At 46.6% G+C, this 25,143-nt stretch overlaps 1 protein-coding gene across 1 annotated transcript in view; it reads right to left on the bottom strand.

Annotated features, from left to right (window-relative positions):
* Nucleotides 1-863: 863 nt before the first annotated feature.
* The window catches only part of LOC144137793 (uncharacterized), a 192,497-nt gene continuing 168,217 nt past the window's right edge, over nt 864-25,143 (bottom strand). The window contains exons 3-5 of the mRNA XM_077669782.1: nt 22,382-22,535; nt 11,837-12,163; nt 864-9,061 (exon numbers count right to left, since the gene is read on the bottom strand). Of these exons, the coding sequence (XP_077525908.1) occupies nt 11,933-12,163; nt 22,382-22,535 (385 nt within the window). The 3' untranslated portion in view covers nt 864-9,061; nt 11,837-11,932. The remainder of the gene's footprint in view (nt 9,062-11,836; nt 12,164-22,381; nt 22,536-25,143) is intronic.

Genomic DNA, 25,143 nt, shown 5'->3' with positions numbered 1-25,143 from the left:
AGTTTTCCTATAACGCATATCCGAATATCGGGAAGATATGGCTGAGCAAAATGTTCCGAAATATCCCTCCAGGTCTTAACAAACATATATGTGTTACTATAAATTTAACGAAGACGTGTCTCGTTTCGCTCAATAAACCTCCATACTGGTTAGATGCCTGGTATAGACTCAGCACGTGCGTATATACAAACTGGGTTATTTGGAACTCAACCTGCAGTTTTTGCAGTCCATAGTGCATGTCGGCAAACTTTCATGCCTTGACAACGTAAAGTGATGTGACAAAACGCGTTCGAGCGTTCGGCAAGGTTGCAAAAACTGTTTTACCTTACATGTATGATTACCGGGAATCGTGATGCCTTCTGCCAAAGCCGCCAGCCCTGAAGGCCTAGAATTTGTTTTGGTCTTCCATTTTCGCTGTTGTCGGTTATTAGCAGCTGACTGTTCCTTTTGTTCGAATGCTTACATGAGAAGCTGACGCCTAGCTCCGACTCTTGGCGCTCCGCACAGGAACGGCTTCGCAAGGAATGGGGTGGCGCCGGCAATGTTTCTCCCGTAGCGGTATCCAAAACTATACTGTAATTGACACCATGAGCTAGTGTATGCAATTTTGAGCCTATTATTGTGATAAAAAGTTACCCACACGCCAATTCTGGTGCGGACAAGCATCAGACGTTGACCGACCGCAAAGAAACAGCAGGGAGAGCGATCCTGAGTGAAGCAGACGACAAATGCGAGAATCCCTAAGCTGACGTCACGGAGGCGTGCTTCGCAGCGCCGCCTGTGTTCGCGTTCACCGCCAATGGTTGACGATTAGTTATCCGCAACAAAGGCAAATTTTAATTTAATTCTTTATTGATGCAACACAGCGTTGACAGAGCACGGGACTAGTAAATCACAGCTTACAAATCTCCTTCTGCACAAAGATCACACCATAATAGGGCCACGAAAAGGTGACTTGTAATGGTGTGCTGTTTTCGTAGGGAATTTTAACAGGAAAAATAACGTTTGTAACAAGTGTAAATAGGTCTCTCAGCAGTTTTATACAAAGCATCAGTTCTTGAGGCTCAATTACGCTTCCTGTGTTTGGTATGTACTGAAAGAGAAAAAAGCATGCAGTACAGCTACTGCACATCTCCCGCACAACAATATAGTGATACAATAGCATAATAACACAATTATGTGCCTCTCCTAGCCACAAACATTTTATTTTCCGCATGCGATCTGACCTGCATACACACACGACATAAAACACTGCAGCAATGAAAAGTAGCCAGGAACGCGGCAATATGCACAAGTGAAGCATTCAGTCCAGGGCGGCACCTTTAACGACACACGGCGCTGCTGCCAATGTAGGAGCCTTCCGACGGCTTGTGCAAAAGCCCAGTGATGCACTACAAAGCAATAAGAAGAAACGTCTTAAGCCCCTGAGCTTGAAGTAAGCGACAGTGCTTCTGTCGTTTTGCTGTTCTTCACGAGGTAGAGACCTCTGTTCCTCGATCTCGCAAGGTCTGTATTTGGGGTTGCCGCAGCAAACAAGCCACTGAGCAATGAATAGATTGTGCGCACATTGATGAACCGCATGTAACCTGTAAATTAACCTCCGACATTGCTCAATAGTACTATATATAGCCCTGATGTAGCTTCGGCTCATTAAACACCAAATTTTACACTGAACTTTCCCATACATTGGGCCGTACACTGCCATTATTAACACTGCGCATCTGTAGGCTTTACACTTTCTGTTAGCTGTAGCTGACAGAAATCGATTTAGTGCACCCACTGTTATTTCCCATACATTCGGCTTTTTAAAGCGAAGCTTTTTACTTCCACCCCGCAAGGGTTGTGTAGCAATTGTTGGTGTCAAGAGACAACTCCCGCAAAAAAAAAAAGAACAGTTCCGGCAACAGCAACGGCGAGAATCGAACCTGGAATGAATAGAGAAAGGGAGCGAGCGCCTGTTGTCTTACCGATTGAGGTAAGAGCCCACGCGGAGACCGGGGGGGAGGGAGGGGGGCGAGGGGGCGTTCAGACGGTGCACTCACCGAGCACATCTGCGGGTTTACCCTCTGCGTTCTCGCTTAATCCCACGTTGTAGCGTCACATGACCTCTCGCACCGCTGTGTGCTCCGCCCAACGCGCGTGCACCGGCCGTGTGCGGGCCTTGTGCATGCGCTAGGAGTTAGTGAAAAATTAAAGCCAGTCCACTCAATGTGAAAGCTGTCAGAAGTGCAGAGCAGTGATTCGCCATAATGGGCTGCAGCGCCTTTATCCACTCACTGCTACCACCCCATGCAATTCAAATTTCTCGCCTGCGCAGTGCTCGCGGGCCCCTGCCGGAAACTGTGCCAGCGGGAGTTCTGTTCTTTTTGTGCCTGTTTTAATTTCATATCCTCGCGCGGTTCGGCGTCATTTAAGACGCGTAATTTTTTTTTCTTGCGGGGCTGGAGCTTTACTGCGTCATTTCGAACATGCCATTTTCTTCTTGCGCGGCTGGAGCCTTTCTGCGCATTTCGAACACGCCATTGTTTTTTTACACTGCCGCTTTTTTCGCTTACTATCGTAAAAACCAACCCAACGAGCGTTCCTAACTAAATAAACGCGCGCGCTGCAGGTTAATTGCGTACATTTTACCTGAAATATACCTATATGTTTTTTTGCACTAAACAACGGGGAGATGTAGGACAAGCGCCAGCGGTTTACGAGTTTCGGACGCTTATGACTATAATAACCCCTTGGCTTTCGAAGCCTCTGGGGTACGCTGCGAATGACAGCGTTACCACGGGACGCCTTGTTGCTCTTCTTGGGTGCAGTGAGCGCCCAAGAAGAGCTCTGCTATGCACTTACCATGAAAGGAAGCTCACACACCCGCATGGCACTTCTCTTCTCCTCCGTCTGTGCCGCCGATCTCGCCGCCTCCATCGGCGGCGGCAGAGACGGAGGAGAAGTGCGATCTTCTAACACCGGGTTGGAGCTTCCTTTCATTCTATAAAAAAACAGTTTTCACTGACGTGCTTCAATAATACCACTCACCAGCCAACATTCATGGATCATGCATTGGTTTTCCCTTAGCAAAGAATATCTCTTTGAAGTAATAAAGGGTGTGGTTAACAGCATTTCGCTTTGGTTTCCCTCCTTGTAGAGTCACGCGTGTGAATTCAAGTGACGTCGCATCGGTAACCGTTGTGGGTGTCGTGTACAGTTTTGCTTTCCAACCACCTTCACAGGGTGGATTGCCGCGCATTTTTTTTCTCCCCTGTATTAGAAAGAGAACGGCAGCGCATGCCACGTCTTCTTTTTTTCCTGCCCCTTGGGCTTTGTTGCTCTTTCTTCAAGTGTATTTTGTGTCTACCACCTATGTGTGCGCAGCTTATTTCTATTCGGCCCATCTTTCTTGAACCGAAGAGAAGCTTTGAGGCATCCGTTGCATTGTTTTCATGCCTGGCACTCTTCCTCCGGTTTAGCGAGCTGTTAGTATGCGGTGGACAATTCTATTAGTCAATACCCGCCGTCGTACTACCGTTGTGCCGCCTCTTATATTCAAAATACGTGGTATTGCGTTGCTTTTTCCTTTCAGCTGGAACTTTATGGCACATTTGAAAAAATGCCTCCAATTGTGTATACGCAGTTGCCTCGTAATCGTTGTGCACTCACTCCCATTAGCGTGGCATTGAAGCTCAAATTGGGGTCCCGCAACGATGCTCAAGCTGGTCAATGATGAGAAGCAGTACTTACTGATGAGTGAGTTGGTTTATGTTTCATTTAGAAAAGACAGCGAAAACACTGACCCAGAGCACACGAAGAAGGAGCAGGTTTAACGTCCTGAGTGCTCAGACTAGCACTTAAAAGCAGCTATGAGGCCATGTAGATACGAAAAAATGGTCTGCGACCAATTTATAGAACCCTTTCGGTTCTTTAACTGGGACGTTATCTCGATGAAGAGGCATTTTCATTTTTCAAATCCATAACAAAAGCATCCACCACGGCTGGCAATCGAGCCGTCAACCATTGAAACACCGCATTCAACCACCGCGGCCGTGAGTGCCTTGTACAGTTCTAGCAGAATTTAATTCCCCAGATTGCTTCGTGTGCCTGATACACCTCTACTATGCGTTGCAAGATTTCATTATGGGAAGGAATGTGCGAGCGTTTGTTCTTTTTACTTTCCCCGAATACTTACTTCTTTTCCTTGTCTAAAATTCCAATTGTTGCCGGTTTAACGCTCCGAAGATACACTTGGTCTGTAAGGCGCGCTGCAGTGGAGGGCGCCTCATACCCGAATCGTTAATTCGCACCGGTTTTCTTTCTTTCAGTATTACGGCCTGTTTTCATGGTGCTAGCTAGCTCGCAAACAATGAAGGTGCCCAGTCTTTAAGGAAATGAAATAACGGCTTTAAAGAAGCTATACCAAGGCACTGCGGAACGCCGTGGTGGCGTTCTCCGCCCAATCATGGTCAAACATGCGTTATAGTCCATCCATACCTTGTCCAGCAGATTTTCCATCCCAAGTTGACCTCGCAGCATCGTATTCGAGAGAACAATGCCTAGGCCACCCAACCAACAAAGCGGCTCAGTTCTCGGCCTCCCTCCAAGTAGAGTTCATTAAAAAATACAGTGGTTATTGTACCACCGTAAATATTAAATGCAGAGCATTTCAGTAACTCACGATGTCACCCGTGTTGACGTCCGTAGTCCGCACCGCACCCCTCCCTACTATATAAAAAAAAATACTATCCGTCGCCAGGTTTCGGTCCCTCGACACTGCGGGCGGAACGCAATGTACATGGTGCTCTACCCACTGCGCCACAAAGCCGATACAGAACGGGACGCTACGGACGCGCCTTATATCGTTGACTCATTCAAATTACTGCTGACGAGCGCTCTCTCGTCAGCAGTTGCCACAAGTGCAACAACATTAACGTAACGCAAACTACTTAACGTCGTGCGCCCCCGGAAATGCTCTGCATTTGATCGTGCCCCTCGCGAGGGGGATTTTTGTCATTTTTTGGCTACGGTTCATCGCAACTCTCTGTTTCGAACAGGCGAAGCGGTAGCAGAAAAGGCTGTGCAATTTTATTCTGCTTTTTTGCCTTGATAAGCTTATGAAAGCTAGTGCAACATCCATACATACAAACTAGCGAGCGATTTTTCGCAACCTGATTGCCCATTTATACTCCTCTGCAAAAATTTAGAAAATCAATGTAATTTTAGCACTTTTTCACTTCATTCGACTAGTATTCAATAGTAAGTACATGTGTATATAAATATGTGTATATAATATGCATATTATACATATACAATATAAATATGAATAACCATTCATAGAGGAACCTCCATCAGTGATATGCCTGAGCTCATGGGAATTGACTAGATCAACCATCTCGTCACGGTCATGCAGAAGTCGAACAGCAGAATAAAGCCAACCCTTCGCACTATCAACAAACGAACTCACAGAAAACGTCGAGACATTCACTCCACTTTAAAGCGTGTCACTACAGGGAAGTTTATGCTCGGTTCAACTGTCGTTGCAGCTGGGGATACAAAATAACATCCTTGGGTGCTTTAATACCCCCGAAGCATTCTACTATACCCCTTTGTTGACATGTTCCCGCAACCATCATATCCCGGCGCTTCCAGTCGAAAGCATGAAAATTTCAACACTAGGCAAGAAGTTTCACAATGACATGTTTTGTAAAAATGCAGCGAGAGGCCTGTACACACCAAGCAGACAGCATATGTAGTACATGTAAAACATTTGATACCCGTAAGAGAGTGGCAAAGAAACAGCTGCAGCTCTTTTTTTGCCATGCTCTTCCGGATATCAAGTAGCAAAACACGTGTGATATGAGACATAAATTAACGAACACCTTTTTTTTGCGGCAGCACCTGCGGGGTAAACAATGCGAAGTGAACATTTACACTTTTCGACACTTTGCCGCAGCAGTTACAGTGTTGCACCGAATCTTGTTCTCTCCAATGATAATACACCAAATCTGTGAACGTATGTTACTGCCACGATCTGAAGATACGTATACCTCCTGTACATGTTGTAGCTACCTCCCATGTACGCACACCGCTCGACCTGGTCACGTGATGTTGAATAATGGACTGTTATAAGCCCGTTGCGCACATGCAATTGAATAAGCTGTGCCATTTTTCCCGAAGATCTTCCCTCCATGCAAGCTGACTGGGCGGCACTGTGATGCCAGTTACGCTCGTGTAATGACTTCACTGGTAATTGTGTTTTGTGATTCAGCCAGCAAAAAGGGAGCGACCTGAAAACCATTATGCTTCGGGGAGAACTTTTAGTGCCACAAGTGCTATCGTTCGAATTTCGCCGACAAAAAAAATCTCCCGTGCCGCGGATGCTCCCCAAGCGACTAGCCAATCGGCGCCTTCACTGAGCGCAGGCTACAGATCCGCGGAAAAAAGCTACAAAACCACAAGTGAATTCAGCTTTTGTGAAAAAGTGATCATAAGTACATCACGAATTATTGTTTTACTAATTATCTCGCTAATGTTTTCAGTGCAGTTCGAGAATATCAGAGATATAGAGGATAAAATACAGTAACACTGGGATCACGGGGAGATGTCATGTGCATGGGGTTGGTTGACTAGTCGAGCAAAAAAAGTAGCGAGCACAGGGTCCCTTCCCTTCCTGACGCTCCCACAATAGATAGCTCTATGCGCGTGCGCGCACCTTCGCCAAGTTTGCGGGTGAACACCGTGGTAAGGCGCTGACATGCCGATCAGTCGTCGCTCCTGCTATATTATTAAAAATTTGGGAGTCTGTACCTTTCTAAAAAAAAGGCTCGCGTCAGGCGTCTAAGTTTGCGTTTCGAAATCCTGTATAGTTCAGGGTATCGTCTTATCCCCGAGAAGGCTTCAAACACTCCCCACTGACGTTATTCATAATGCTACATATTCAAAACTCCATTAGTATCGGTCGCTGCAGAGCGTGAAATCTGTAATGTATTTTCGCATTGAAGGGCACTCAATAGTTCCAAAGCGGGAGAGTGCTCCATCCGCATCATTACGAATAGTCGTTTCTAACTTAAATCTCTTAAGAGACCGTCCCTTTCTCAAAATGGACTATGCTGTTACAACTCCGCCTGTATTAAACCTAAAATAACACCCTCATCAATCCGGTATGACATTTGCGAAAAAACTCCGTTCGATTGATGCTCAACAACTATAGAGCAACCGCTAATAATACAGAAATCACATGAATGACGCGGTGAATGATTGGGAGCTAATTTATACCACCCAGAGTGCTTCAAAACGCCGCATACGTAAACTACACAAATATTAGTGCATTTCACCATTTTCAAAAGCAATACCATATTATTGAAGTTTTTAATCGTGAAGCGATCAAGGCAGCGCCAAATAAAAGAGTCTACGCAGTCTGATTCCTTTTCAAATACATTTTCCCCGAAATCCACGCTTTGAGTGTGCCGGCCCCTACTTTTTTCCCGTCATTATTTTGTTTCGCAAATGCGTGCCATGGGAAACCGGCACAGTTGCGTCCATGAACTCGAAATGCGCGCACCATGGGATTGTTGCAGGCGCGCGTACCTCAGTAATTCATTGGAAGTGCTCCCCAACCACGTTTGGCATCTCGCGTGGTGCGCTGGTTATATGAGTACAAAACAAGTTTGGGCTCCAGAGCCATCCCAAATAGCGCCGTCCTCGTGGTGTCCCGTACAGGTCATAGAAATTCTACATATGTTTCGGTGTACTAGATGCTCCTGACAGCCTGCAGCATACATTGCTTGTGCGTAATTTAAGACTGTATGGTATATAACCTCGCTTCCGCATTTTTTTCCAGAGTGGTACTTATAAGTATGTTCATAATGTATTATCTGTACCTTTCACTGCAAATCGGTACTCGGCCCACTGCTGCTTGTTGTATTAATTATGCTGTAGAGCGTCTGGCTTTTTAAGGATCGGTTCTATCTTGAATGAAACGAAACTGCTTTATTGAATGAAAGCGAGGAGAGTCCAAAACTTCAAGAAATAATTCGCTTACTTCACATTTCCGGTGCAACATTAAACTGAGGTGCACTGAAGATCGTAACAATGAGGACGGAAGGCGCCCTTCACCTTCTTGCCTAACGTATCGATGTTGCCAGGGGGTTTCTGTGGCCTAATGGACAATTAAAGCACACTGAAATAGCTAATCATGTGTGTTTTACGCATGACAAGCAGCTATGAGGCATACGTTTGTGCCGCACAAAATCTTTAAAGCACCTACTTACCATTATTCCTCTGATTTGTGCCATAATAAGGTCAAGTCCTGGATTTTGTCTTCTTCAATTTAACCAGTTACCAAAATCGTATAGCTACAATGTAGCGAAGTAATTAGAGAACGACTAGTGCAAATTACGAATGATAGGCATTTTGGACAAACGTACATTGTGATTACAAATCTGTCTCAGATGTCTTATCTCCCAAGAACCTAGTTACTTTCCGACATTTTGTGATATGGGGTCTTTCTACGAGGCCAAGTTTTATTGATCAGGGCACTGGAGTCGCAGCCATTTCTGTATGCAAGTCAGGCCGAAAGAAATTTTTTCTCACGGTCAACTTCTTCTGGCGTGTACAGCACACACTCTGCGATACCCCCGTGATTACGTGTGCGCAACGAGCGGGATGTAGAAAAGCTAGTTTCGGGGTAGTCAAAGTAGCTTCCAGATTCAAGAGCAAGTATACAATGAGCTCCGACCTCTAAAAAAACCCTCCACTGTTAAGTACAACTGTGCTAAAGCTCAACAAAGTCGGTTTCTTATATGCCCGATGAGCACAAAACCAGTACTGCATTACTGCCGCTGTGAATATGCTTGAAAAAGTAGCGGAAGGTTGCTGCGTACAATCACCCTTGAAATGGGGGAGAGTTGCTCGACACAGGCATGACCCACACTTAGGCGACTTCAAGTGCCAAGGTACAATAAAAATCATACATCCACAGATGCATGCGGCGCGGATATCAATGTCTGCTTTGTTGTCGTTCCGGCTCGTGACGAACAAGGGACACGAAGGTGGTGGGCGGTGACTTGGGAATAAGCTGCAACAAAAAATGCACCACAGTACATTGCACTGAATATTTCTCCCGTTCTCCAACAATACTAGTGCCCACAATATATATATGTATATATATATCGTTTTGACGAAGGCGTCTCTGTGCCGAAACATTGGCAACACTCAGAGGCCAAAGTTTTCTTTCGAAGTTTTCTTGTTCAAAGTTTTTTTTTGTTCAAAGTTTCAAACCTTGTTCAAACTTTTCTCTTTCTTGTGTTGCCCACCATCTTCAAAGATTCAAATGGCCGCATCAAACGGCCACCCCATCGCCACTGGCGATCTGTGGAGTCATGGTGTATGTTTCCTCGACAGAGTTGACGACCCATTCTTTTGGTCAGCACCCCTCCAAACGGTGACAGTCGGCTTTGTCTACTTTCCGTTCTTCAATGGCACTGAGATATCTCCCATTAAAAACATTTCCTTTCCGTAATATTTTCTGCCCCAACAGGCGTTTTCTCTACATATAGTATGCGATAAAAGCTATTTTTGTGATGCGGCCAATTCGTCGCATCACAACGATGTTCACGCTGAAAAACGTGTACTAAGCAAATTTATTACCACAAGTCGCCATATCTGCAATGGAAGAAATAAATGCTCCACTATGGCAGTAGTGCGGCACGTTTCATGGACACACAGAAGGCGTCTTCAATGAAAATAATGCAGCTAACAGAATGTGGGTATCTAGTTTGCAAAACAAAGTAGTCTAGCTTGCGTTTTCAGCATATTCAAGACGGGGAAGTAATTCCTACTGATGGCTGAGGGGTGTTACCTGTTACCCTGTTACCTGTAGTTGACACGTCGCCCCGGAAGAATTGCCGAATAGCTGGAAAGGGGCATCAGATGTACAGTCTCAACGGAAAAAGATTGACACAAGTGATTCATGACTAGAGCGGAATGATCGTGGCAGGCGGCGCGATTGTCATTTAGCGCTCCTACAGCGACAGCGCAAGGCACATTCCATTTTCTTAAGAAGGGGTGGTCGGCGCTAAGCACTCCCACAAACAGCTTGCAACTTATGTCGTCTGTCGTTCTGATAAAAATTATTCGAACCACACCTGGTTTTAAACTCTTGCTTTCCTGTGACGTAAGCACTGCCACCCACTGCTTTTGACAGTGCGTCGTCCAGAAAATATTTGCCGGTAAGGTAGCTGGCAGCTCTGGAAAAAAAAAGAAATCATGTGCATAGGCATGTCTGTCGATAAGGAATGTGGGCTTGTGGGCTTTCGAATGGGCCGACAGCAGGATGGGCTGCTTTCTGCCAGCCACCGCTTCTTGGAAAATGGAACGTGCTTGCCACTCTCGCTATCGGCGCGCTGGGCAACGATTGCGCCACGTGTCGAGATTTTTCGGCTCCAGTCATGAATCACTTGTGCCAATCTTTTTCCATTGAGACTGTACCGAATGATCAACTCACGCAGACTAAGCCAGAGTGATGATGGTGAAGGCGATGATGATGATGATGGTGAAGGCGATAAGGATGATAGCGATTGGTTCCGATCAAATGTTGGAAACTGAGACCCTTTATCAGGTAACACAAGTCCACGCAGCGTATTGGTCGTCAAGGTTGACGTGGGTAATTTACATCACAAGTTACATGTCCTATTAATGGATTGTTTCAGAAGCCACGTGTTAGCGGTGGCAAAAGACGCTTGATAGATGTTCGAAGGCGTCATATTGCATACTAGCACATCTCTGAGCCTAGGTTAATAATGATAAAGGGAAAGGAATCAAGAAAAAATGTAAGCGAATACGGGGTTACAGAAAGGGGTCGACGGAGACCTTTCTAAAGAGCGTCCCATGGCGTACAGCTGGCGCAACTCAGAATTTGGGCCCGTCGCCCTGTGAGGCTTTCACTCTGATTGGGTAGAAATGGTTCGCGTGTCTTCGCAAAGGCTCAAAGAAAGTGGTAGATTACTCTCACCTTCAGGACTGGAACTAACACAAGACTACTAAGCACATACAACCTCATTCTGCTCGAACAACAACCAATTCTGCGCTTCCGAGCATCATGGTCATGCTTGCCCGTTTTTTTCCTACCTGCAGCCATATAGACGATGAAGACCCGATCGAAACACACTGTTTATCTTTTTTCAGTCATCTTGGTGGTTCCGCTTCTAGATTTTGTTAGGGAAAGGAGGCCACAAATTAACCCTTGTGCCACAAAAACAGATTATTGAGCGTTCGAAAAAGGAAACATGTTAGGTGTTTGGGCACAAATAAACGCCGCAAAAACGTTCATACATTAACAGCACTTTTATGGCGTTGTCTAAAACTCCCAACATTGTGTGCACCTTTCCCTCCACAGTACTAGATACAAAGAAAAATCTTGCCTAACAATTTGGTTTGGTTCCTCTTTATTCCACAAACCGGGGTGTCCAGAGACCTGTTTCTTCATGCCTCTTAACAACATATCTTCAAGCCTCGAGGCATGCACTAAAGCAAAGACCATATTAAAATTTTAGAAAACTCGTCCACACTGCAGTTTGTGTATACTCGGTTTATCAGATTTTGTTTTCGTTTCAGTGTAAGATGGATAATGGCGGTGGAACACATTCTGATATGGAAAATCTTGTCTTTCATACGATCGCACGTTTTTTGTGATGTTTTGGCTTCCTTTCAAGTTCACCGTTATTCGTAATCTTACTGATCACAGGAAGGACGACATGTTTACCCAGCTCTTAGTAATAATGCTATTTGCCACCTGTGCAAGGTCACTGGTAATTTCCCTGATGGGCACGAATGAAGTATATCCCCAACGTACCTGCGTTTTGTTCCCAGTTACTGCCTTTACATTGAAGAGCGAGCTTCCTCAGCCCTCCGCTCAGTTCTACCTCCCTCAGACGAGGGACAACCTTCGTCACGTCCGGTCGGCGGCAGCAGCCACCTTGAGGTCCCCGTCGGCGGCCGCAGTGGTGGCCTGGTCATGGTCCTCGCTGAGCGACAGGTAGAGCGAGTGCCAGCTCGGCTCACGCTCCGTGCTCAGGCTTCCCACGCGATCGATGTACTGGTGCACCAGGCTGGCACTGTCCAGTTTATCCACGTCGTCGTACATCCCCCCGTCCTCGTCATCATCTGGGGTGACGGGCACCTGCGAGGAAAACAAAGCCACCGGGTTTTCTCGTGTCACTTACGCCGACTTGCGCTCGTAAAGCTACGCACTCCAGCTAAAATTGCTTCTGCGTGCTCTCATATGTGCATCGTGAGCTGAAAGAAAAAACGAACATACGTATGATTATGGCTTGAACTTGTTCATTGAACTGAAAAAGATCCCGAACAGTTCACAGAAGCTATTTCCTAATATTCCGTAACAATGACCAAAAAATGTTTTTTAGTGTCTTTCAGTGGGTTTGTTATCTTTTTATCTTGTCATATCGTGAAACACGTTAAAAATGCAGGAGCTTAATGGTATTTCTTCATCACTGCGCACGCTTCCCGGGTAACCCTTTTTATTTCATTCAATAGTAAGAAAACCTATGCTATTCAATTTCCCTTTTCGCTTTTTCCACCAACCCCCATGCTCCTCCGTGGTCTACATCGGAATATTAGCGAAGCATTATTCAAATTGTTCTTACTCAGGTGTCTCAAACTACATCAATATGTACAGTGCTCACGGATTGAAACGCGACACCGCGAGCGCGCGGCCGCCGGTACATGCAGCGTCGCCCGCGGACGCCCGCGGAACCTAGGCGTTGCACTTTGGCACACCGCGAGGATGACGCCCTCATCCTCGCGGTGTGCCAAAGTGCAACGCCTAGCTTCCGCGGGCGTCCGCGGGCGACGCTGCATATACCAGCGGCCGCGCGCTCGCGGTGTCGCGTTTCAATCCGTGAGCACTGTACAAGTCCTTGGTCATAATGTTTCCCCTTTCGTCTACAGAAACTTTCAAGGAGGGCATCGTGGCTATCGTAGTCGTATTCGAAATGTTATCACTGAAACGCACGGATGTCGCACTTTCCTATAAGGCCAGTGCAAATTCATCTGCACCCACGACCACAAACCTTTAGCTTTCCACAGTAAGACACGGTTCCCATTGTAGCAGAACTGTTTTCTTTCTTTGGTCTAATCGCTTATATTTGAACACAAATATTATAGAAGGACAAATATTGCAGGGAAGACGGACTAACTTACTGATCGCGTCCTTAATTCGATTACTCAAGATACTGAATTCGGGTATTAAAGGGGTCCTGAAATACCTTCCGCCGATGCATGGATGTACATGTAACCAAATAAAGGACAGTATTAGCAATCTCCTCCCGAAAGAATTTTGTTAAAGCGATGAGTATTAGGTGAGAAATCGTAAATCCAAAACCGCGCATTATCGTCACTCCGCGTTTCCTCCTCCTTTCGACATACTCTCCGCTGTTGACGGCGCGCGAGCCTTGCCTCCCATGATGCTGCGCTCCTCAGCGGTGACGTACTTCCGCTATCGCGCAGCTCAGACTGCCGTCTGCTACGGGCAAGCTTTGTTGACACCATGAATCCCGCACTCCGCTCAAGGCTGGAAAAGCGAACGAAAAATCTGGCCGCATGTGTGCGGCGGCCTGGCCTTGCCCTTTCACGTTGTACGTTGCTGCAGTTGCTATCGGCGGCACGTGACTTTTTATCGGCGAACTCCCAGCCGCACGGGGAGGATTTGATGCACCGCGCACTGCTAATCCAAAAAGCGCCGTGTCAGATGTGGCCCCGCTAGTGCCGGGTCTTATTTTGCGGCGGTGGTAATTCCTGCCGGCGGCATGTGGAAAAGACATTTTAAACCGATACAGAACCCGTGCACAAAACGCTTCAATCATGTGACCAGTTCAACTTGGGGCGACGCGTGGTGGAGAGCGGCAACGTTGGCAAAACATGCTCCGCCGCGGCTCTGAGCTTTCTAGCGCAGGAGCGAGCGCCTTTTCTTTGACAATTTCAAACATCGGTTGCCTTGGCAACAAGGCACAAACCACTCTAGAAGTCCGTTACGGTTCCGTGATCCGGGTTCAGCTCGGGGCCCAACCTCGCGACATGTGGGCACTGCAGGCGTACAACTCACTCCCATTGGGAAGTGCGAGATGCGTTTGGCATTACAGGAGGCGATGGTGTGTGTGTTGTGGACGCCTTTGTTTCGCGATGAAATGCGACGTTGTGCTTCTGCGGGTGGATAGTGCTTCCCATGTTCTGGATTATCTTTCGCGAGCGACGTACGACTCAACCTCGCATGGGGTATGCGCAGTGTGCGTGGCTAAAAGCCATCTCGGCTTGTGCGCCAGAGTTAAGTGACTTGCGGTTCGTCGCCGCAAACCGCGCGCGAGGTGAGTGCCGAATTTACGACGGGCAGGAGGAGGCAACCCATCGTCTGTCAATCGCGGTTCAGACTTGCAACGCATGTTGTGACGTTGTGTTCGTTCGAAACGCATCTCTGGATTGTTTTGAAGTTGAATAAAATGTGTGCGTCAAACCGGGGCATTCGGCTCAGGGGTTCTCTGCGATTGCACGGAAGAAGTGCCACGGGGCTTCAATGCTTTTTATATAGAACGTACTCAGGTAAGATAATATCCATGTCGTGTTATGGCCGTGTTGCATTCAATACAAACGGTTAAGAGTTTGTTTACACTTGTTTCGTTTGTCGTAAAATGTCCAAGCACTCCGGCACTACACTGGCAGATCAGCAGGCGAGCCGACGCTGAGCAGGCGACTCATCTCTTTGCCGGAAGTGCGTGAAAAAGTCGCCCAATAGCAGGATGTCTAGCTCAATACGAACATATGGGAATCGATGACGTAGACATGTGAAGATGGCGGCGTCAAAAACACGAAGGGAAGGGTGAAAAAAAGCGACAAACTTTGCAACAAAAGTGTGAGCTTTCCGCTGCGCGTAAAAGAGTAATACTTGGCACACGTGACGTTGACGACCCAATCTAATGATTGCGCTAGTTCATTTAGTGTGCTCAAAACGCCTTTCAGGGCCTCTTTAAAGCAATTTTATTAAAAACCACGGGGTAATGTCGCACAATACTAGCGAACAAAGTACACACAAGATACCAATAATAAGAAACTACTCGGGGTACGCTTCTGCGAGCCTAGATCACGGCTATGATGCGCGCTAAACAGAGGGCTCAGCATTCCCTCTACAGTCCCGGCGGATTAACTAGTAACCACGTGCACACAAAATGCTTGATTCGCCGTACACTACCATTTATTGCAGGTAATACATATGAATTGTAATACAGACATGATAACTCGTCAACCAAGCATCCCCATAAATGCGTATCTGTTGCATCGAGACCAAGCGGCCCCATCGACAGTGGTGCGTGTGAGGCCAGTCCCGAAACCTCAGAGATCCCTGCTTGAGCCACAGAACAAAGGCTTCTGAATCAAACAATCACAAAAAAAGGCCAGCAGTCAAGCACGCAAATGAGGGCAAAGGGCATGCAATTCATCCCTTTTTCCTGTTGAAGGAGCTTTATTCATTTATTTATTTATTTAAAAAGAAAGAGCAACAAAACATGCTTCTCCGGGTGGGACCAAGGCCAAAACTTTAGTATACTGATCCAAAGCAATACCTGCTCTCGTACCGTGGATGCTGAGCACCGGACCGGAGCGAGCACCGCAACCTCCGAATTGCGCAGCCGATGCTACAACCAGAGTTTCAGCTGACTCTATTCTCCTCCACTTTATAGCTTATTTAAGTGAATGTGGGCATAGCAAATTTAAGCGTGGTACCCACAGCCACTACACCAACCCTTCGGGAAGGACGCCTTTTTAACTCTGTACGGGACATATTTCGAGCTCCTCCTAGCTGTCAAATGCAGTCGGCAGGCCGAGAACTATATCTTAGCAAGCTGGTGCACCAAAGAGCGAATACCGATGCCCTCGATACGCCCACAGCTTACTGTGATTTTGAAGCAGATACTCGTTGAGTGAATACCCATAGGGAATCCCGCAACATGGAACGCCAAAGAAGGCACAGGTGACGTATGTGCATTATAATGCGCGTTATTAGGCCTAATTTTCCATTTTGCCGAGGCACTTGCCCTTCCGCTATCAGCCGCGTTCATCAAGCGTGCGTGGTCCATGATCATTACGAACAGGAAGGTAAACTTAGGCAGGCAGATGCAAAGGCTCACGCGAAAACATACGCGAATAAAGCGGGCACTGCGGCTGCGCTGTCAAGTTTTTTCTACGCTATGTCAGTAATAGAAGGCTGTCAAGACCGTGGCCAGCCGCACCAGCAAGTGATGCCATCACAGCAAAGCGGATGTCTCGTCGTAAGTGATGCCGACACTTACATTTTTCAAATAATTAAAAAGGTGGGGGATGATCACCAGTGTCTCCAAAACATGAAAGTGCTAGATTATGAGCAGAAACAAAAAATTGTGTCCTAGTAAGAAAGTAAACCGAGCTTATAGCGTTTATTTCCAATTTTTCTAATTTGATTTTAAATTTTCAGGCGTTCTATCACCATCACAATGTGTGCTGGGGGGACGCAAGTGATGGCACGACGCGGGCAGAGTAAAAAAAACATCACAAAAGTTTTAATGCTGTCCTCCCAAAGAACACTCAAGCAAGACTCCCTGGCATGGCCCTTCTGAGAAGCGAGGCAAGCGTCCTCATTATCACAAAAACAGAGAGAATCTTTAACGCGTTACGACACTTTGTAAAATGCCAAACCAGGGTATTGGGAAGAGTGAAAGAGGTATCAATAAGACTGATGCCGGCACTGACTATGAGCCGGATATTGGGCATCATGCTGTACAACAAACTTACCCTCGGTGAAGAAAACTAAATAAACGCCTTTTTCAGGACATAATATAACACAGCCATCAACCTCCCACTTTTCTCCGCCGTCGAAGATGTGCTGAAATTGCGTCATTTTAGCACCTTTGAAGACATAAGGAAAGCCCCTTTCCTAGCGCATAGGAAGCGGCTACAAAAAATTCAGACGGGTTATGGTAGCCGAGATAGGCCCCCCCTTCCTCGGAAAACAAACTGGACGCCATGAAAGACGTTCGTTGGATAGAAGCTTAAAAAAGGACCGGGGAGAAGTCAGGATCAAATTCTTTTGATTGAAGTACCAAAATCATGCAAACACAGTATACACCGACGCCGAAATGTGCAAAAAACTGTGGCAGGAATCATCGCAGTGGACTGCCCTGGCAAACTTTGTGACTGCATGACCCTACCACACGCAGGAATGGAAGAACGTTACTTTGGGGCCATCCTGTCGGCAATGTAATTAGCGAAACCATCACATACAAACATAAACATCATTAGAGGCTCTCAGCTACAGCACTTCAAAAATCATTACCGACGGAATTCCTAATCGCTTCAGAAAGATTCTATCCACAATGAAGGAAGTGCAAATTACACTCAGGCGTAGACGCGAGGGTCTCGAACGGATCGCATGTTTGACCAAGAAGAACGCGAACGGACATAGGGTGGTCTTTGTGACCCCGACTGCCACGCTTCCGGAACAATATAAAAACGTCTGCTCTTTCTATGACTTGGAACATGATGCCTCGCATGCCACAAAGAGGTCTTCAGGTAGAAGAATCGCAAACTCTGTACGGGAAACAAACCAATCTATATATTCACAGATGTAGATTGGCAGAGATGTTTGGTAAAGCATACAACGTTAACTAAAAACTCAGCGAAATGCAAAAAATATGCACTTTATTTCACAAAACATCGTCATGTCCAAGGGTATTCTCAGGGGAGAAAAACTCAAACATTACGTATTCCACTTCTGTGGGTAAATGGGAGGCAGCTTTCTTTACAAGCTCGTGCCTCAAGATCAGCGTGGGCTGATGAGAGGGCAGGGGACAAGCTGCTGAATTCAGGGCACTGGATTTCTTGCTCCCTTCTGTCCGAGCTCCTCCTATTTTTTACTGAACAAAGGTATTCGCTTTCTATCTCTCTCTAAAAAAACCAAGTCTCAGAACAGCCATGACATCAGGGAATAAGCACTTTGAACAACCGACAGTGTCGCCATCTCACTTAAACTCACCAAGAACAAGCAGCCGCCACCTTTCACGCGCGCCTAGCCAAAATAAAACGCTTTTCTCTCTAACGCCCACACGTTGAGACCCACAAGCGTAAATGGCGTGTGTCTTTTCTCTGCCAAGGCGATTTAGAACCGTTGAGGCTAGTATTGCTCTCTTGGCTACCCTTCGGTACCTGGCAAGCAGAAATTCTAAGCGCAAACTCTCTTCCAGAACGCTTCTTCGGCGTCAAAGTAACGCTATCACGTCCAACATCCTAAAGTGGTACTGACACAAAATTTTGAAGGCGAGATAACTTCCGAGATAGATTGGTATGATCACACGTACATCATTCTCAAAATATCAGCGGCAAATACAGCCTAGAACATATTTGAAATCAATTTTGAAGTGTGGGAAACGCAACCGACCAGCCAGCGGAGGACCTCGCGCAATCGACATTCCCTGGATGTTTTGTAAATAAACAACATCCCAACACGTCACGAGTTTGTGTTGGCCGCTTCCACACTGCCGGCGTTTTTTGTGGGTTCACCGTTCCAATCGGAGGTCGGAGCTTCTGCTCTCGGGCAGCGAACGACCCGATCGTTGCGCCGGAGACGCCGTGATTTCGTCGGCTTATCGGGCAGCTGGCCGCGACCTAAGTTCTACAGCGATTTCAGACACTCTATTTTTATTGCTTTTTATTTCACTGGACGCTAAAACGCGCCGGGGGCACGAAAAGCGCACTGACCGAGCCGCGTGGTCGCTGTGCTGGCGCTGACCACGGCCGCGAAGTGGCCAGGCCGGCGCAGGTAGCTCGAGCGATAGCTTGTTACCGCTGCACGAAATGGGACCTAGGTCCCAAACATGGCAGCACATATGAAAAAGGCGTTAATGATACGATGGCCGGTTGCATTCAAAATCGTCATCTGCACCGCTTACAAGAGCGGCAATCGAATATCCGCCGCAGTGCTAAGCCGAACACATCTGTAGGCGGACCTGTAGGCAGACCGCCCGGCTGCTCCCACCGCGCGTGTTCCCACCCACTGTCTCGAGCGTCGCGCGTCGTTCTGTAGCCACGGGAGCAATTTGCACTCGCAGCCCCTGCGTCACGTCCACGGTCGCTTTTTAATTAAGTGGCTCACTAGAACGTGGGGGCATTCGCAGAAACTGCCAGCGACGCGGATTCGACAGTGCTACGGCAGCTCAGCTCTGTGATATCCGTCCGACGGTCACGTGGACAGCTTTGTTTACACAAAATCTCGCGTTTCGCGGCACCCGCTGAAACCGAATCTGCGACTGGCGGCATTGAAAACGCCTCAAATTAAACAACCGTCGCACGCTGAAGAAAGTGAGGTTTCCACACTTGATAAGTAGGTCATTAGCTACTTATCGCAATAAAAAAAAAAAACAAGACGCAAAATTTTTGTGTCAGTGCCCCTTTAAGACTCAACACAGATATCACTGCAACCATTTTTTCTCCCTGATTAAGATACGAGTTTTGTTGAATTGTGAGGAAAAATGTGGAAGAAATATCCGCGCTAAATGGAATCGTAAGCCACACCCTTTTAATTGCGCGCCGTTGCTATGCTGATTCAGACTCCAGCGCGACTTTTTCTCCTCTACTTTGCTGACATTTATTTGAATTGAAGTGTATCGTACACTTATCTGTTAGAGCCAACACACACGCGCACATACATACATACATACATACATACATACATACATACATACATACATACATACATACATACATACATACATACATCCTGAAGGAGGAAGTCAGTCACGTTTGAAGCAGCCAAACACAGATGTCTGCGTGCTTGTGTGTATGTGTGTTAGAGAGAGAGAGAGAAAAACTTCAATGAAAGCTGAAGACGACAGCCCCACTAACTGTAGGGCCTGCTACTCCAGATTGGGATAAACACAGTGAGATAAAAGAGAGAGACAAAGAGAGAGAGAGAGGCAGAGAGGGAGGGAGGGAGTGGGAGGGCAGGCACAAATAGGTTTTTTGTGCCTGCCCTAAGCAGTGCTAGTACTACACCAAGAGTGTAAAACATAGGTATATTAGTCCTTTTTGGTAAGATGACACGTCATCACCCTGCTACAAAGGGGAAACCAATAGCAATCATCCTCATCATCATCATCAAGAAAATAGGGAGCAGGAGCATCTGTAGGGTTCACAGAACCTTTTCCAGCGCTGATTTCGCAAGGAAAGCAAACAGAGTTTTTGTCCCCATCACTGCCGTGCCATGATTGCGCCAGGGTTCGACGGAGTGGGAAAGTTCTGTTGCACTTCCACGTCGGAGTCGCACAAGTGCATTTGACGCTGTTGCCCGCTGACTAGCATATGGCGGACAGTGGAATAATACGCCTCGAGCTTCGCGATCGCTTCTCCGCGGCGTTGACGGGATTTGCGCTGCGTGGCTGATAGGCGCTCGTGCAGTGTGTTGGCTCCGCTTTGCTTGTTTTCGCCTCTCCGCGCCCCCAAAAAACTTGTTATGGCGACGTCTATAAGCAAAGAGTGCGTTTAGTTCACTTAAAAAGCAGCTGCGTCTTCGTAGAGTACGCGATCGCCTGCAAGAGCTACCCGGGGACGCGGTTCTGCGCACTTCGTCGCCGCTCTTCCGGGCATCGGTGACGGTGGCAGCATATCACCTCTGTCACTTCCAAATACGTCAAGCACAAATAACTTCTACTGTCGCCTCGTTTAGACCTGATACTGGTGCAGTGAGAGGTTAACTTCATTTTGCAGCGTGGACAACGAATGTGGCTTCGTTTCGAATATATACGTAGGAGAAAAATATGTTTCGGGGATATGACTACCCAATCCCGGACATAACTTGTGCCTTTTATAAGAATATAAACAATGCAAAAATGTTGAGTATATTCCAAGGCTGTGCGTCGTTAGATATTTGCCCACACACGCCTTATAGCAAGAACCAAGGCAAGTTAATGAAAGCACGGAAAAATAAATGCTGTGGAAGTGCGGAAGAAACATAATAGCTCTAACGGAAATAAAAAAAAAACAGTGCAGCTTCTGACATGCTAAAGACGTTCGTCGAAACTTAAGCCAGATAGGGTTCACCAGACCAACTATACGCGAAATGCACTGCTTTTTCGCGAAACATGGGTAGGGGGGAGGAGAGGGGGACGCTGTGTACAAATGCGGAGCGGAATCAAGCAATGAGCGTTTTAGTAATCACACACACAAATCTCGCGTTCACTGTTCTTTTGTTTTTCGACTTCAGCGAACAGCTGATAGTACGGCGGACACATTTTTGGAAGTATACAGGGTAGGTAGTTCAACAAGCGATGCAAGGGGTCGTTGGAAGTGTGTGGCATGTGATAAGGCCCTGTGATTTCCGTTTCTGCTTTATTCTACAGGCTCCCTGTGCCATATGACAATATTTCGAATAATTTATAGTCGCGGACGCGGAATGTATTCTAAGCCTGTCTCCGCGCTGCTCGCAGAGGAAATATGTAGCAGATGAATGTTTGCGGGCGCTCACCTCATGACCAGACGACTCTGTCATGTGCTGATCCCCAAGTATAATTATGCATTGTCCATCGTACTTTTGTTGGATATTCCCGGAATTAACACAGACTTGCTCGTAAATGGTGGTGATCAATATCAGAGGTATAAAATTGGCAAACGTAACTGCCATGCTGTCAGGTATTAGAGCTCCGCTGAATATGTAAGCGCACAAAACTGATTTACATCGTAGTGTATACCCATAGAATGAACATCTGAGGAACCGGTGGTTACGGAGACACTGCTAGTAAATTCAGGGCAGTGTAACTAGAATCAGCTCCATCATAGGCCGGTTCCGCGACGCTGGCCTGTGACACACACCGGGCGCTTATACAGACCGAATATACCACACTAAGATCACCTCAGAAACATTTACACTCTCGTAAACACACCCCATTTGCGAACAGAGTGACTGCTCCACATAAACATGGATTTCAAACGCCCGCAAAGGGTAAATCTCGGTCGTGAACGTGCCACAAAAGCAGCGGCGACAGCGGGAAGCGGGACGCGGACTCCCGCGGCTGCTTTCGAAACGGGCCGCTAGGGGATTTCAGTGGCGCCCCTACAGGCCGCGCTCGAGGCGTATAGATGCCTAATGTCGTCAGTCATACGGCGCACTGGATACTATCGCGACTCTGCCTACCCCAGCTTAAACAAGAAGCGTCAGTGTTAGACGATCCACGCATATAGTACGAAGAACAGCATAGATACACTGCAAAATGCACAGTGTTGCTGAGTGTGTGGAGTGAGCAAAGAATGATTTCACACTGGGTACAGTTTCTCGCGGAGCTGAAGGAACGCTTTGCTCCAACACTCTTACTTGCAGAAACCGGTCTCGTGGCGGCTCCAGGGGCGACGAAAGCACCCCGCCTCCTGACGTCATCGACGGAGGTGGTCGGTCCGTGGGAGGCCTCATCTCCAGGAGTGGACTGCGGCTTGGAAACGGCGTGGGAGACGCGGGAGCCGCCTTGGCTCTGCGCAGTTCCAAATGACCCACAATTAAAAAGACTGCCACTAAAAAAGGCCATAGACAAAAGCAGTGACTCGTTTTATATTTTGGCAAACTAATTCAGTAGGAAGCAAAGTGTATGCCATGGTAGCGATACGTACACAAAAACACACGCACGTGTACGCACGTCTACGTACGCGCGTATTTTCGTAAAATCGCGCTATATACATGTTACTACATAGGCACACACGTGAATGCTCGTGCACCCATACCATATATGCGAGTACGGAGTTACATAAGCATGCTTTTAGGCCTGCAAGTTGCATCATATGTCTTGAAAATACCCTAGATGGATTTGACAGCCCCGGTGTAGTATTATGTCCCCTTCACAAGCCCAATTTCAAACACCTCTTTCACATTTGTACGTGAAGCGTCAGGAAAAAAGTGAGCAGTCATTTGGGATTAATAAAAGCTTGATTTCTGTAGTAGTTGCTTTAATAGAACATGTGTTATCGGGACGGAGAACTCAATATAACAAACTAAACGGTTGATTTAATGAAAAAGTAGAGCAATTTCATAAAACATTTGTGTGCTTGCGACCCTGACACTGAGAACTGCTTTGAAACTACTAGAATTGGGCAGGCTGGAACTGTAGCAACAGATGATGTGGCAATAGCGCCACAAAAAATAAAACAGCGAGTGTTCAGGTTACCACAGAATTACGACCGTGGTGTTGTTCCTAGTGGGGACATCGTGGTAACAGCGATGACGGTTATCTCCACAATGCCTGAGAGCTTCAAAAGGTGCCACAGCCACGTAAAACGCGCATCTCATTCTCCTACACAAGAAGGTGATGTAAAAGAGCTTTATATTTACGTGCCGCCAAGCCTCATCTCTAGTACAAGTTTTTTACAAAAGGAATACTAAAATTGATATGCGCCACCTTAGAATTCAGGGGAACACAGGCCCGTGTTAGGAAGACTTTAGTAACCATGTCCATCGGGAAATGTGGAGAATGCAACCAACATTTATTTATGCATTTGCATATTATGAGAAAGCATTTGAATAAATGCCCAGTTCTGCAGTAATTAAAGGATTAGGCGATTATGGAGTCGCCCTGTTCTCAGATATCTTCCTCGGACGCACTTGACGTATACTGCTTCCTCAGAGGATTAATAAGTTCCTCATAGGTATACGTGTTGCACAGGGAGGCAGAATCTCTGCCAAATTAGATACAGCCTGCCCAAAGGGTTTGTTCGGGAAGCGCAAGGGGGCAAAATCAAGGGCGCAAGTAAATGGGGAATACCTTACCCACAAAAGGTTTGTGGTTGATATTGTATCAGTCCACTCAAAAATTACACAACATTCTTCGACAATTGAACACGGCAAGTTTAGCTGCAGGGACAAAAATAACCACTAAAATTAAGTTATGGGCATGTAAAAGAACGCGTCTTCACGGCAAGAAAAGAAACATTGGAGAAGGTAAGTTATTTTAACCACCTTGGGTGAGTTAAGAGCGCTCATGCAAATTATGGAACGGTATTTCAGCACACAATACTTTTAGGGTGGGCAACATTCGATAAGAATTTTGATATTCCGAGCAGTAAGGCTCCCCTGTCTCCAAACAAAAATACAACCAAAGCTTTCTTCCAGTAATGACACATGTGGCAGAAATGCGCGGTCTCACTAAGCACCTTGAAAGGAAACATGGGAAATAAGCCCACTGAGGCGATACATATCGGCCCAATGGGCCATTGAAGGAATGATATTTGGGGTCACATTACAGATAACAATAGGGCAGTGTGGATTAGAGAACAAACCTACTCGCAAGGAAGACATTCTAGTGCGGTTGGAAAGGACACGTCGCACGGATGATCGACATCAAATGTACCATCCGTTTAGCGAAATGGCTGTCAATAAGACGTAAAGAAAACAGCGACACACCAAGGGCTCGATGGATGGATCATTAGAGTCATCATGGTTTCTCATATCTTAAAAGGCCCCTTGCGGGGTGTTAATAAGGGCAAAAATGAAGTACAGAATTGAACTGGTACATGATTGTACATCCTACAAGGCTCAAACGCGGGTGAGGTACATGATCAAAACAGCGTGAACTGAGGGAAATAAATAAAAATAGAAGACACTGCAACAATAATAAATCTAGCAAATGAAATTATTTGAGATCAGGTGCGTAATTCTTGAGGGGCTGTGTTTAAAGGCCATGGATTCACACAGGTTATTCCAACCTTCAAGAATGACTATGAAAATTCGGGGGCAGAGATTCGACTCGGCTGGCTAACGATTTACATGGATGAAAATATTTGGGAGACTTTTTTGTCCTGCATGGACACAAGAGAGAGAAAGAGAGACAGATAGAGAAAGAACATTTATTTATCCAACATGGTTTTTAAAGGAAGGAGACGGAGCCTCTTGATCCCCTCAGACGGCGGCCACAAGCCCTTGGGCTTCTGGTCGCTGAAAATTCATACGTAGCGTTATTGTACGGTCGTAAAGCAATGTTCACCAACACCGATAAGGACAGCATTGGGGATTTATTCCGCTCACGGGAGTCCGGAACCTAGTGTGCATGTTCACGGTCTGTTGGAAGTGAAACGAGTAGTTGCACCACGGAC

This window comes from Haemaphysalis longicornis, unplaced genomic scaffold, assembly GCF_048455015.1.
Source record: "Haemaphysalis longicornis isolate Haplotype H1 unplaced genomic scaffold, Haemaphysalis longicornis Haplotype H1 scaffold_1, whole genome shotgun sequence".
In the NCBI taxonomy this organism is placed as follows: domain Eukaryota; kingdom Metazoa; phylum Arthropoda; class Arachnida; order Ixodida; family Ixodidae; genus Haemaphysalis; species Haemaphysalis longicornis.
Note: the sequence above shows the minus strand (reverse complement) of the source record. Positions and strands in the feature narration are given on the sequence as shown.